This window comes from Lutjanus erythropterus, chromosome 14 (assembly GCF_056507025.1).
Source record: "Lutjanus erythropterus isolate fLutEry1 chromosome 14, fLutEry1.hap2, whole genome shotgun sequence".
Lineage (NCBI taxonomy): Eukaryota > Metazoa > Chordata > Actinopteri > Lutjaniformes > Lutjanidae > Lutjanus > Lutjanus erythropterus.
In genome coordinates, this window is record NC_139330.1 from 13,569,084 (window position 1) to 13,583,611 (window position 14,528).

Consider the following 14,528-nt stretch of genomic DNA (forward strand, 5'->3'; position numbering starts at 1 on the left):
TCCATTACATATCTTTGTTACAAGTGTTTTATATGAGGGATTATTGTAATATCCATAACTATATTGATGTGGAAACTTTTTTGCTCCCTGATATCGTTATCTGCATCAGTCACAAAAATCCAGTATTGTTAAGGCCATTTTCAGGAGTTTAAAACCAAAAAACTTATCAGAGAATAGCAGAAAATCCTCATATTTGAGCCCCTGGAACCAGTGAGTCTTCTTTTTTTTTTCTTAATAAACCATTTTCCATTTACTTAATTAGTTATTAAGACTTTTGTTTATTCATTTTCTGTGAATCATCATATTGGTTAATCAGCTGATTGTTGAGAAACTGCAGTTCTGCAATTTGATTTCTAATAGAGTGAAATACATCCTTTTTTTTCACTATAATTTCCCCATGTGTCATATTTCAAAATTGTCATTTTTACTTGACTGCCCACTGAAATATTCACACGGCAGCAGTTAGCATGTTGGCACCGTTTTGACAAATAGCACGGCTTTCCCTCCCTCGGCCTGTTTTCCTATCCATCTCTGTCTCTAAGTCTGTTGTTGGCACTTTAAGGTGAAAGCGAACATAAAGACAAGTGAGCACAAATAAGTGTAGGGGGCCTTCCTGGAAGCCGTCCTCTCGCAATGGGAAGCTGTGACCTTGAGTCCTGCCTTCGCCCAACGCCGTCCCCTCTCATACACGCACCCCCACCTCCCTTTTCCCTTTTTCTCTGTCCTCCATCAGAGCAGGAGAGGGAATGAGGGAGGGAGGGAGGGGAGCGCGGCGGAGGGTTCGGGTCACCAGCCGCTGTTCTCATCAATTAAATGTGCGACAGTGTTTTCCGTCGGCTGAACTTATATGTCAAGGAGATGGGCAGGACCTCATGTTTGTGCTTTTGACAAATCAGCAAATGTTTAATCTCAAGATGTGCCGGCGCTCATAAATAATGCAGAGGCCGGGCCCAAACTCTCTCCCAGAGTGCCGGAGAGGGGCGTCTGCACCCGGCCTCAATAGGAAAAACGCAGGAAAACCCTCCAGACTAAATCCTCCTTCATGCCTTGAGCCTTTTCTTCTACAGATGTCTCCTCCTTCTTTTGATCACACCCCTTCAACCTCACTTCATCACTCCTCTTTCTTTTACTGTACCTGAGCGAGACAGTCTTATCTTGTATATTATCTCACTGTAGTCTGACTCCTTTTGTCTTTCGCCGTCTTTTATCTCTGCTCGCTTCTGTTTTAATTTGGTCGCTGTGCTCTTTATAGTAAAAGTTACTCACTAGCCTCTGCCTCTCTCTTTGAGGGCAGAAAGGAGACTCAGAATTATCCTGAGCCAAAGGTCTGCTATCTCAAAGACACAGGGGATTGAGCTTGAGCTTTGCCTCCATTTGCCCTAAATGTAAAGAGGGCAACAGAAAGCAGTGTAGTGGACTGTGAACCGCGTCAAATCCCCCTCTGCACGACTCTCACTTCTTCCCACAGACTTTGATTGGCTTGTTCCCCGACTGGGAAAGTTTCCTGATTGTTCACAGGGAAAATTAAGATTTTAAGCCTATTGAAGTTGATCTTTGCTCGTTCAAAAGTCCATCTGAATGTGTCCTTTGAAAGCTCAAATTGTTGACTCGCCACATTAGAAGACTCTGAGCCCGAGAATGGGGTGTACAGAGACTGTGCTGCTGAGTGTACTGTACTGAGAGCACGTTGCACCTGTTGTTGTGTAGCTGATGGTGTGTAGTGTTTGTGGCTTCCCATTGAGCGGAGCTATGGGAAGTGTGCTCTGGAGTGTGTTAAAGAGTGAGGCTCTATACTTCAAGCTCAGTTTATTAGTCAAGCGTTCTCACATCAGGTCAATCCTTTGCACGCTCAGCGCCGTGAAAAGGTTATGAACAGGGTTCTTGGAAAGTGGAGGAATAATGTGATAAATTGGAGCTCTTGACTGGTTGGAAATGTAGCAAAAGCAAGAGAACAAAAACAAGACTTTCAAACAAACAAGAGTCAAATAGAAGATAAAAATAACATAAGGCAGGAAAGTAAAAATTACAGTGCAAGCTTCTGATTTAGTTTAATGGAAGGCAGAGGCAAACATCCTGCCTTGATTTAAAAGAAGTGAGTTGCAGCAGACTTTGCATAAAAACTGAAAACTGCATCTACATGTTAAGTTTTGACTTTGGGGTTGTAAAATGTAACGTAGCAGCCGGAGCAAGCAATGAATAATCCACTGGTGATATGGTTATGTAAATTATGTGTTGTCTGCATAGTTTTGGTAACAAATTTTGTAGTTTTCCATAATCTGAGATGTTGGACAGAAGAGGCCCCGAGACGGAGCCTTGGGGAACTTCACAGGTCATTTTTGCTCTGAAGTATAATTACTTACAGACACAAAGTAGTCCCCGTCCTTTAAGTAGGATTCAAACCAGTTAAATACTGTGACACAAAGTTCCAGCCATTCATGCAGGAGTTCTGTTCCCTCTTTCATAAATCCTTACCGGACTGAAGTATTGAATCCTTTCAATATGAAAATCTGCCCGGTCTCACAAATGCTTTTCCTCTTGCAGGCTCTCGGAAGTTTCTACTTTATCCACGAGTCTTTGAAAAACATCCACCAGTTTGATTTCAAAGGTGAGTGCCCCCCTCCAACACACGGACACATATACATCATCACCGCTGTCTCGAAATGAAATCCTCAGATCGTGCCCCCTCATCCCACCCCTGCATGTCACACACAACCATTTGCAGGCTATTCCCACTTCCATCAAAACTAGCGAGCTAAAATTGGCTTTGAGGATAATGTAAAGGGAGGGGGACAGAATGGTAATGCTTATTAATATTAGGATTTAATTCATAAGATTTCAGGCCTACGGTAATGGTGTGTGGCGGGTTATTGGACAGTTACGGTGGTCTCATCAGCCTGCGGTGTCAGAGGGCCCTGGGGTCCGGCGGCCGCGCTAATTAAAGAAGGGATATAGATGTGGAGGCGCCTCGCTTCCTATTAGACCCAAGTCAGCATTAGCACCAGTTACCCCAGTGAAGGACAGGGCGAAGGCGGGGGAGGGGTCGAGAGGGGACGGGACCACTCCTCATGTATACACATGTGTTTAAAGATTTGGTTTAAAGTCAGAATTAGTTAAACTACTGTCCATACTGTGTAGCTCTGTTGATTTCTTTTGTCCTGGGACCACAGCAGACATTTTGACTGGTCATACTAGAAAAAGCACAGATGTTGCTGACAACATTAACACTGACTTTGTTCTAATCAAGCGTCCCATTAAGACTTGGTTTCATGATAAAAGGCCCTTTGGGTGCTCATTAAGAGAATTAATTTTAGAGAAATTCCGATTCACAGATGCACAGAGTCAATAGAGTCGACTCACAGATCAGCGGGGTTCACAGAAGTATGTAAAATCCTCAAAATTGTTATTTCTGTTGTAATTTTTAGTAAGGAAGGAGCAAAACCTGTGATGTTTAAAGATATATAGTTAAACACAGTGGTCTGACCTTTTCCTGCTTATTTCATGTACTGTGTTGCTTTGCTTTGTTCTTTGATAAACCACTCAACAGTGACATCTCAGTCGGATTAACTGCTGTGAGTAAACTTTGTGGCCCAACAGGTAAATTAGGTCTCCAACCTGTTGTTATGGGTTTGATATGAAAGCATAAAACATCCATTTTAGATAAATGAGACATATACGTTTTATATTTCTTTTCTATTTGCGCCCAAGTCTGTTTTATTTCTGCTCTCTGACCAACTGGTGCATTTATCCTAAATGCTGCGTATCCATATAAAGAAGAAGAAATATGTGATTTAATACATTTACTTGAGCATATGTCTGCAGATGAGATGACAAACAAATGTTCAGTATATTTATTAAATTATATATTTTTCTGCTAAAGCCAGTTGACACTGCTGAGGATGCAGTTAAAAGAATGAAGCAGAAGTAGGCTTGTCCAGGCTGCAGTTGGTCAAACGCTGTAAACGCCGCCCCGTTTATGTGAATGTGTTTGTAACCCCAGTTCTCCTTCACATGTTTAATCAAGTCAGTCAGATACTTGAGCTTGAATATGGACTTTGTGGTCACACTGGTCCTCTTTAAGTGTCAAGTCAAATTTATTTATGTGGCCCAAAATCACCAACATAGAACATACAACACCCTCCATCCTTAGACTCTTGATTTATGCTTCATATTAGAGCAGCATCAATTAATTGATTACCATCACCAACTATTTTGATAATCAAATAATTGGTTGTCAAAAAAAGTCAAAGTTCTCTGATTCCGGCTTTTGAAATGTGAATATTTTCTGGTTTCTTTACTCCTCTGTGACAGTAAACTGAATATATTTGGTTTGTTCACAAAACAAGACATTTGAGGATGTCACCCTGGGCTTTGGGAAAATTTTCTCCATTTCCTGTCCAAACAAATAATCGATTAATTGAGAAAATAATTAACAAATTAATTGACAATGAAAATAATCATTATTTGCAGCCCTGCCCCGCGTGCAACAGTTGTTGTCTTCACTGTACAAAGTAAAAAGGAGAAGCACTGATCCTGGTCAGCCCGGTTATTTTATGTTCATCCTGACATGAAACAAACAAATCAAACATCAGGCTTATATTTGAATTTTACCCACGTTGTGACCTCTCACACTCACCTCTCCAGCTGAATACAGATGTTCTTCACTCTGACCAGCAGGTGGTGCAGTTGTCTGAGGAAGCCAAAGTTGCTCTGGCTTCCAAGTGAGCTCTAATTGCATTAGGAGATTCAGACTCACACATGGGGTCTCCAAAAATTAACCCACCGCGTTTATAACAATAAACTGCCTCTGTCTCCGTTTCCCTACCTCCTCCCCTTCTCCTTCTGTCTCTGTCACTTCAGCCAAGAAATTCAAGAAGGTGGTGGGGAAGGAAACCTACTCAGAGACACTAGAAAGCACACCCTCGCTGGAGAAGGAGAAGTTTCCACAGGACTACTTTCCTGAGGTGGGTAATGTAATAAGCACACTTGACTGACTGATGGTGGTGTTGTCATCTTAAAGGCAGCTCTCTGCTGGGACGTGGACTGACAGCTGTCACAGTGAGAGGTGGACGTGTCATGATGAATGAACACACAGCTCTTTTATTTTGTGCAGCATACAGGTGTAAAAAAGTTGCTAAATATACTCATTTGAAATTTAGTATCTGTTTCTTTTTACCACACATAATCAGATGTTTTCCACTAAATAAAATCTTACCAATCTTACTAAATACTTAAACCATTGAGGGTTTTTTCCCTGATTCTTCATTGATTTTCCAAAGGCCATTTAGTTTTCTCTGTTTCTTTTTTCATTGTTTGTTTTACAGTCCAAAGTCTAGCTGACACATGGCTGCTTTGAAGACAAATCAGTACAAAAAAAGGAAACAGAGAAAGTCCTTGTTGTATCCGCTGTGTCCCGTGTAGCAATTCTCTGCTCACTCCGCTGTGTTCGGTTTCCTGGTTTTGGCGCGGTGTGCCATCAGAGGGGAGCTGAGCGCTGAGCATAGCTGTGCTGATATAGTAATAAAGAGCACGACCGCCCGTGTGTCATCCCCGCACTCCCCACTCATCTGTCAACCATGCTCCGACGGCCGCCTCTGCAAATATATGCAAAACAGATGGATACGGCCCCTTCACACACTTCCCCCCAATTTCCGTCTCTTTCACACACTGCAGGACTCCCCACCCCAAGCCACCCTAGACATACACACAAACATTTGCATTCACACACACCCAAACAGCCTCACGTCTCAGGTTTCCCACTTTCCCATTCCAGAGATGATCTAAAACCAATTACACTGATTGAGGCGCAAAGCCATTTAAAATGATTACAGCGAAAGCATTGTTCTGCGTTTAACGGGACAAGCAAAGAAAACCACAAAACAAACGTGGCATGGCACAACGTGAGAGGGATGAGGGGAGTGATGTAGAGAGAAAGGAGGCGTGGGGGGGGGCAGATGAGAAAAGTTTTGCCCCGTGATTTATGCCTCTTTCCCGGCCGGGATATGAATCTGGGATGATGCTCCAGAGAGCAGCACTCCAGATAATGTTAGCCCATTTAAAAAGAGCAGATTTGTGTAGTCTATCAGGGTCGCCGAGTATTTTTTTTTCTCCTCCTCCCCCCTCCTCCTCCGGCCCCTCCGTAGTGAGAAATTGGTTGTTATCATAGATCACAGATACTGCTCAAACCTCTTATGAAAGATGAATTAATTTCACTAATGCTTTAATGCAAAGCTCTCATGAGGGAGGCAGACTGGTGATAACCCCTGCCTCGTCCCCGCTTCCTCCGCTGGTGATTTATGCCCTCTTTTAGTAGATGAAACCGCCTAGATTTGCCATCCATCTGCAGCTTTGAGGAATCCTATTACACGGGGATCTTGGACCGGACAGAATGCCACGCAGAGTCCCAAACCAGTTGCTCGAGTCCCAGCGCTCAGTTTTGGGTCATGCAGCCTTAGATGTGTGGTGGCGTTAGTGTAACAGATGGGGAAAGATACAAGAAGCGAATGATTTAAAGTCAATAAAAAAGACGCTGAGGGCAGGTATCTTGTTTTACATGATGATAACTAATTAATTAAAAATGGAAAAATCGTTGGTATTTGAGATTCATCCAGTTTGTCTACGAGGAAGGTTAGAGAGTGACAGCGGACGGCTCAGGTGGCTGCTGGGAGACGGATGTGTGTGTTTCTCAGCTTGTGTCTTACCTTTACAGTCCCCCATTAATAAAGTGTCACTGAGCGAGCTGCTGATGACATCATGGTGGGAGGGCTGCGTGTGTGTGTTGGTTTGTGTGTATAAAAGAGAAACCAAATGTCACTCAGTGCATTTCACTGCGCTTGAGTGGTGCGTGGCGGTTTAGACACATGAAGTGTGTCCATATTTACAAAGGTTCACAAGGGTCCATGCCCAGAATGCAGAGTGGAGCTGCAGTTGTCGATTACTTTAATGATTGATTATCCTGCAAATTATTTTCAGGAATAATCCCTCAATCGATCATTTTGTCTATAGAATTGTGCACAATGTCCAACACAGTTTCCTAGAGCACAATTTGTTAATTTTGTCCACAACTAGAACCAGACAGATGTATTTGTCAACTGATATTATCTTCCCCCATGTATCAGTATAGACACGTCTGATTGATTTTTACAAAACGTAATGCAGATTGTTTTTATTTATTATTTTATTGTTGTTTTTTAGTGGCACTATTCTATGTTATTTGTGATTTTTTGTGTACATATGTTTCCCTATGCAAAGAGCACCTTAGACAAACTCATTTTGAGACCAGGAAGTGCTCCTACCCAAACATTTTTATGCATATTTGATCCTTTTTTTAATTTTTTATTTATATTTATTTGTTATTATTAAGTTATTTTAATTATTAAAATTACTAGAGAAAGTTTAGTGTTTCATCACTGATGTTATTTCAGTTTTTTTTTATATGTAAATGAAGACTATTAACCGATAAATCAATATAAATATCCACAACCCAAAGATGTTTCATTTACACAAACAGAGACAAGCAGAAAATAATCACATTTTTGAAGCTGGTAAAATGTTTGGCATTTTTACTTGAAAGGTAAACAAATACTTAATTATTAAAGTAGGTCATTTTCTGTCATGTGGCTTATCAATTAATGAACTTAGTGATTCAGGTCTGGTGCAGTGCAGGCTACTTAAACGGACAGTTCACCCCCAAATCAAATCAAAAAACACATTTATCCTCTGGCTTGTAGTGCTATTTATCCATCTAAATTGTTTTGGTGTGAGATTTAGAGATATCAGCTGCAGAGATGTCTGCCTTCTCTCAAATATAATGAAACTAGATGGCGCGTGGCTTGTGTCTATCTACCGTCAAAAAAATAGTTCCTACATGAAACTGCTCACAACAAGGTCTGTGAATTGTCTTGAGTCATGATTTCTGGAAAGAGACATTGCAAGTGAATGTTTTTTGATTATGGGGTGAACTGTCTCTTTTATGTCCAACCAGTGCAGAAAGAGAGCAATCAGAAATTAAGCCCAAAGTCTTTTTTTTCCCGACTAATATCACTCGACATTAAGATCCTTTTTGTTTTAACCTAGATCATGCTCTTGATGGCTTTCTATTTCAGCTCTTAGAAGCGGCCAAAGTCAGTGTCATAAAATAAAATATTGGGTAAAATCACTTTACATTCACACTTCCCGCTTGTGGCCTTTTCTGCTCCTACGGTAGTTTGATTCTGATTTAAGTGACAACCCCTCCATATGCAAAACATCAGTTCTTTCCGTAATCCCACCCTGAGTTATGGCTGTAAGTGAAGGAGGGAGAAGCAGGGACATTAATTGAAATGCTGAATAAGAAGGAAGTGGACAAAATTGTGGGCGCATTTCTTTTGAAAGGTCGCCGTGATGGATTTGGCGGCTTGTCGTTTCCCGTTGTTCCGTCAATCTCTCCGCCTCCCCAGTGGGCATTAATATATTTATTTGTTTGGCGCAGTAATACATGCCTCCAAAAACCATTGCATCATAAGGATTTGTCATTGCCTTATATAAATAAAGTATACGACCCAGACCTTAATGTGCCCTTGCTATTGATTGTTTTACACAGCCGTAGAAAAAAAGAAGAGGGAGAGAAGGGGAGGAAATAGCAGACAGGCTGTAGATCAACATCCATATGAGTTTGTATTTGTTGTTTGGCACCACGAGCGTGTCCATAAAAGCATTGACTTTTCATACCCTTTTAGTGCCCTCTGTAGTAAGCTCTGATACGGGGCTGCGATTACTTTCAAGTTCTGCCCCCGATGAAAGTTAACTTCCCTCATGTTTTCCTCCTTTGATTTAAACACCATACGTGATTCATAGATGCGATGCGTACGTTAAGGAGATGAAGTCATTTAAACTGGCATTGCTTGTAAAATGCTCCCTGCATTTATCACCAGACAAGACACCTGTGACACAGATGCTGTTCTCTGTGACAGGCGTGATCCATGAGACCGCGAGGAGCTCATAAACGAAGGGATAATGTTGATATGAAAGCTAAATGAAGGTTTTCTACACTCATTTTTTTTTGTATACAGAAGGATCAGACAAATTATGTTGATTTTACAACTACTGCAGAAATCCCATTTAAGCTCCTGTCTGGCTGTTTTATCTTAAAGCGTTTGGCATTCCTACCAGTGCTGGAAAGAGTACTGCAAATCTGCACTCAAGTAGAAGTACAGTTAAGTTACTGAAATATTACTCGTACTCTTAAACTACTTATGTTAAAAGAAATATTTGAGTAAAGCTACAAAATATTCCTCTCAAAAGTATTAGTTAGTTTTAGCCATTAATGTTTAATGCATTATCAATAGCAGGAATTCAATCGAAAGGTGTTTCTGTTTCTCCCAATCTTCAGTTTAAATTACTCCCAACTCCTGTTCTGTTCTGGTCAGTGGCTGTGCCCGTTGCAGCTGGGTTTTTTTTCATCTAAATATAATATTTTTCACTGACCTGTTTGCAGTTGGATAGACTTATTGATTACAAAAATGTTGATGAAAAGTTTAGATATTAATTCAAATTGTAGGTCTACTCAGTAATTAATTATGATATTAAACATAAGTAGATTACATTGTGTAATGCATACTTCAAGGGATACTTCAGATTATTTGAAGTTGGGTTATTCGAGGTACTCAGTAATAGTCAGTTTGGAGATGCAGAGTGGAGAACTGGCATTGAAGCTGAGCAATGAACTGATGTGGACTGGGTCAGCAACAAAAGGTAGTTTAACCACTTAAAAATGTCCGCTATATTTAGAATATTTTCACCCCTTCACCTTGCTTACCGCCGTCATATGAGCCAAATATCACTCTGTCCAAACCAACCAAGCTCCATTGACAAAATCAGTAATTTTACCTCACAGAATACAGGAGTTTCTGGTCTTTCTGGACAGACTCTGTGCACAGGAGTTCATTGCTTACTTCCACGCTGGTGCCCCTCTCTGCTTCTCCAATCTGGGGTTGTGCCAACTGGCATCTACTGTGTCTAGTACATTGATTTTGGATAAGTATCTCATACAACCCCACTTCGAATAATGCAAACTATCCCTTTAAGTAAGAGTAAAATATCAGACTTGAGTAGTTGTAATTTGTTGCTTCCACCCCTGATTCCTACATTGTGTTTATTGTGATACTTCAGTGGTGATAATGACAGACATGGCTCTCTGTACATGTGGTGCATCCTTAGCTGAGCACACACACACACACACACACACACTCACACTCACACGTTTATGTTCATGTGCTGTCCCTTCATATAAACCCCATGTGAGGCCCTCTCTTATTTGATGGGCCCCCTGGATGATGGAATAAAGATAAATGTGACTGTCTACCAGGGCTCAAATCAATCAGCGTTTGTGTGTATTACTTATTACTCACAGTGCATTTCTGTCACTGGGCTTTTGTGTAACCCCCTCCTCGTCCCCCCGCCCTGTCCTGCACTCCTCTATCACCCCTCTCCAAACATCGCCCCGCCATAATATTATTTATGGGGGTCGGACTTTGAGCTGAAATATAAGAAAGGTCAAAGAATCAAACGGGATGGACCGAGAAACGGTGGTGGGAGGGTGGTTTGGATGAGGACTGGGAGCGTGGCTGTATCTTTATGTGTGTGTGTGTGTGTGTGTCCTGACTGTGTCACATCTGACATTTTATAGGAGCGTCATTTTACATTGGTCACAATTGGGGAGTTTTATGTAGTGGTTTCCAGTTTCCAGTGAATCAGATAATTCTACTTCCCTCCATCACCCAATCTTGTCTTTTTTTCTTTTTTCCTATGCCTGTCTCTTTCTGATCCTACGTGTGTGTGTGTGTGTGTGTGTCGTGGTCAGCCTGTATATGTATTGCCCGACACCCCTGGATGTGACCCACTGTGTAGCCGCCGTTCATCACTGTCATGGGCGGAGACGCCATCGCTGACCTGTGGAAGGTCAGCCAATGTCACCCTGAGCCTTGTGACCTTTTACCGTTGCCCTTTGACACCCACCCTTTACCCCCCTCCCTCCAACTCTTTATAGCAACCAAATCTGATATATGATATGATTACACGTCACCACCATTTTATCCAAATATGTCTTCTATTCTAAGTAACTGTGATATAGCATATCAAAGAGTATCTTGGCTTAATTCATCTGTTTTTAAGATGATCTATTTGTGCGTGTGTGTGTGTGTGTGTGTGTGTGTGTGTGTGTGTGTGTGTGTGTGTGTGTGTGTGTGGCGAGGGAGGGAGGGGTGATGATGATGTTTCAGCAGGAGATTAAATGGGGCTGGACAGCATCTGTGTCATCATCTCTGCTCCAATATCAGCTGGAGCAAACCAAATCATGATGTCATCATGTCAACCAATAGAAAGAGACACTTTTCTTCTTCTGCACTTTGATTGATTGCGTGAGATAATCATCTTAACAGGACTCCTATTATAAAATAAAAGCCCGTAAATTGGGTAAAATAGATAACAGAGTGTTTGTTCTTTTTGCTATCTGATATGTAGATGCTTGTTCCACTTGACTGGGATGTTTGTCTGCGTGTTTACTGTGTGCGCGTGTTTTTATAAGCAAGCGATGAAGCAGGGGGTCAATCAGTCATACGTGGAGGAAATGGGGCAATCTGGGGCCGGGTGTCAAGGAAGTGATGGATTTTAATGCTGCGATTGTAGTTAATGGCTCTTTAAATTAAATCGAGATTAAACGTCTCTGGCTGCAGTCAGAGCTTGTATGGGCACTGAGCAAGTCCAACCCCCCAAACACTCACTCTTCATCCTGTCCCTCCTCATCCTCCACACTCCCAGACTTTCTTTCTTTAACTTTATATCAACAGACTCATTCAGTGAGGCCACGGTTATCAAGCTTTTTTCAGTAATGTGCCTTCTTTGAAATATTTTTTTCAGCCAAGTACCTCCTGACCAGCGCAAAACATTCTGTTTATTGCATTTAAAATGCATATTAACTTAACATTTAAAAAAATTTCAAGTACACCCTGCAGTACTTCACAGTGCCCCTAAGAATACTAGTACCTCCATTTGAGAAACACTGCAATAACAAATGTAAATGTAAGTTTGATTAAACCACATCTTATATGCAATAGCCCTATTTTCATTGCAATCGTTAACTGCTGTAAAACTTCACAGAAGAAGAAAACAACAAACACAGTCATGTTCGCTGTGAGCAGGAAGCCGGTTTCTGTACTGAATGACAGAAGAAGTGAAACAGAAATTGAAAACAGGAAGTATTCGTTTCAAAGGGATTTACCTCAGCGAGCTGACACCGACAGTATCGGACATGTCTTCTGCCCTCTGGTGGATTATCAGCGCACTGCAGACAGCAGACAGCCTGTGAGAGCAAAATCCAACATGGCTGCCTTCATGTAGTAACACATTTTTGGCAGGGAAATCTTAATCTAATATTACAGTATGAATATTTACTGTATTGGACCACCTATAAGTACGTAATACTTTGTTTCCAACCTTATTTAATAGAAAAATCGTGCTGAAAATGTGTGTATCAATTTCGATACAACAGGTATATAAGAGATTATGTATGAATGCCTCAATTATTATTCTATTGAATTTCATGACATAATCTGGATTATATATGCATTTTTATATATGAAACCTGCTCTCATTATAATCAGTTGCAAACAAGTAAGCACTTGCTAACAATTGTCTTAATTGATTTAAGCTAAAAAAAACCTAATTGCATATTATATTGACCAAACTGTTTTTGCCGACCAAGAGGTAAAAATAAAAAGGTTCCTTTTTTCCAACCAGTTGAAATGCGCCATTAATATTAGTTTTTGTTTGAAAAATAAAAAATATTGTGATTAATGAATTTTCATTGATGCTTGACATCAAATATGATGCAAACAAAATATCTTAAATGTAAACAATATGGATTTTTTTCAAAAGGTCCAATAAGCACTTAAATAAAAAAAAAAAAAGTGAATTTTCTGGCAATTATTTGATGTGTCAGGCTTTACATGGTTAATAATAATAGGATAATTATTTTTAGGAATTTAGGAATTTAAAAACATTTTAAAAAATCTCAAATACCCCCTGCAGTACTCCAAAGTACCCCTAGGGGTACTAGTACCCCATTTGAGACTGCATTGCAGTACAGTAATGGATTTTCTGTGCAACATGTGTGATTGAATATACATTTGTGTACATGAGCACATGAATGTGATTACTGAATTTAGTTACTCAATCCTCATTGCTTTTGTTTATCTTTTCAATATATCCTGATTCAGTTTCATATTTTTTAAGTGCGAGGTCAATGTGCTGCAGTGTGACACTCGTATATCTAATTCCATTTGCTCCTTTCAAAGTCACAATATTGGGACAGCGAGTTATAATTGGGCCCATACATCCTGCCGAGGCAGTATGGATTAATTCAAGTATGCTAATGTAATTCAATTTGATACAGTTAATCTTGTACTAATGCAGATTGAAGGATGTGAGACGCAATCAAATACCTCTTAGGCTTTTAATTTGCATCTGAGTTTTTTAAATAAAATTAGTCAATTTGTAATTATGTGACCTGGCCCATAATTAGTTTATTCATCACTGCAGTTAACTCCCCATTAGGAGTATCAGAGAGAGATAGACAGAAAAAGAGAGAGGCTGAGGGAAAGAGACTTATTTATCTATTCAGAATGAGAACACTCGCAACATCAATTTGTCTCTCATTTAATAACCAGCTTCATGGTGAATCATGTGCTGTTTGAGAAAGATCTTTAGACTTGTGATTGGATAATTAACTCAAGGCTGGTGGGAGCTGATCAAGCAGCTATATACTAGATGTCCACACTGTTCACACACTGAGCTGTATGCTTCTTTATATTTTGGTTAACGTTCAGTTTTATAGGCTGTATGTTCTGTATTGAAACCATTCGTATAATGTTTCTCTGCATTATTTATCAGACATATTGATAAGGAAATAGTTGGTGGTCTACTGCCGCCTTGATCGGTTCATTTGTTTGCGTTATTGCGTGACTTTGGTGTTTTTAAGCGTTACTTTGAATTTACTGAACTCATCTAACATCTTATACAGCCCAACTTATGACTTACGGGAGTTTTAAGAAGCTGATTTTATTACACAGAAATCTTAACTCTGACTTTAAGGAAAATCTTAAATCAAGGTGTTTTGTGCAATTAGCTTTGTTTGCATTTTGACTAAAAATTACTTAATTATGAATATAGTTACAAAGTAATTAAGTAGTTGATTCACTAAGCTTCAGTGTTGACAGAAATACTCTGATCCTTTAATAGGTAAAAGTAGTAGGACCCCATTATACAAAACTTTGTAAGCAAAATGTACTTCAAATTTAAACTAAAAGTACTCACTATGGAGAATGATCCCTCAGTAGAGTGTTTACCCCTCATTATATTAGTGATTGAATATTATTGATTATTTAATATACGAACTGCATTTTAATGTTGTGGTTTTTCCTTCTCTGTGTGCCGCTTGCTTGTTTAATCTAGAGCAATATTTAATCTGCAAAATAACTTGCAGCTATAGCTCTCAG

At 40.1% G+C, this 14,528-nt stretch overlaps 1 protein-coding gene across 2 annotated transcripts in view; it reads left to right on the forward strand.

Annotated features, from left to right (window-relative positions):
* inpp5a (inositol polyphosphate-5-phosphatase A) overlaps window positions 1-14,528 on the forward strand; it is a 169,951-nt gene that overhangs the window by 91,937 nt on the left and 63,486 nt on the right. For both annotated transcript variants that reach the window (XM_084735789.1, XM_084735790.1), the window contains exons 5-6: window positions 2,542-2,605; window positions 4,858-4,961. In XM_084735789.1, the coding sequence (XP_084591915.1) occupies window positions 2,542-2,605; window positions 4,858-4,961 (168 nt within the window). The remainder of the gene's footprint in view (window positions 1-2,541; window positions 2,606-4,857; window positions 4,962-14,528) is intronic.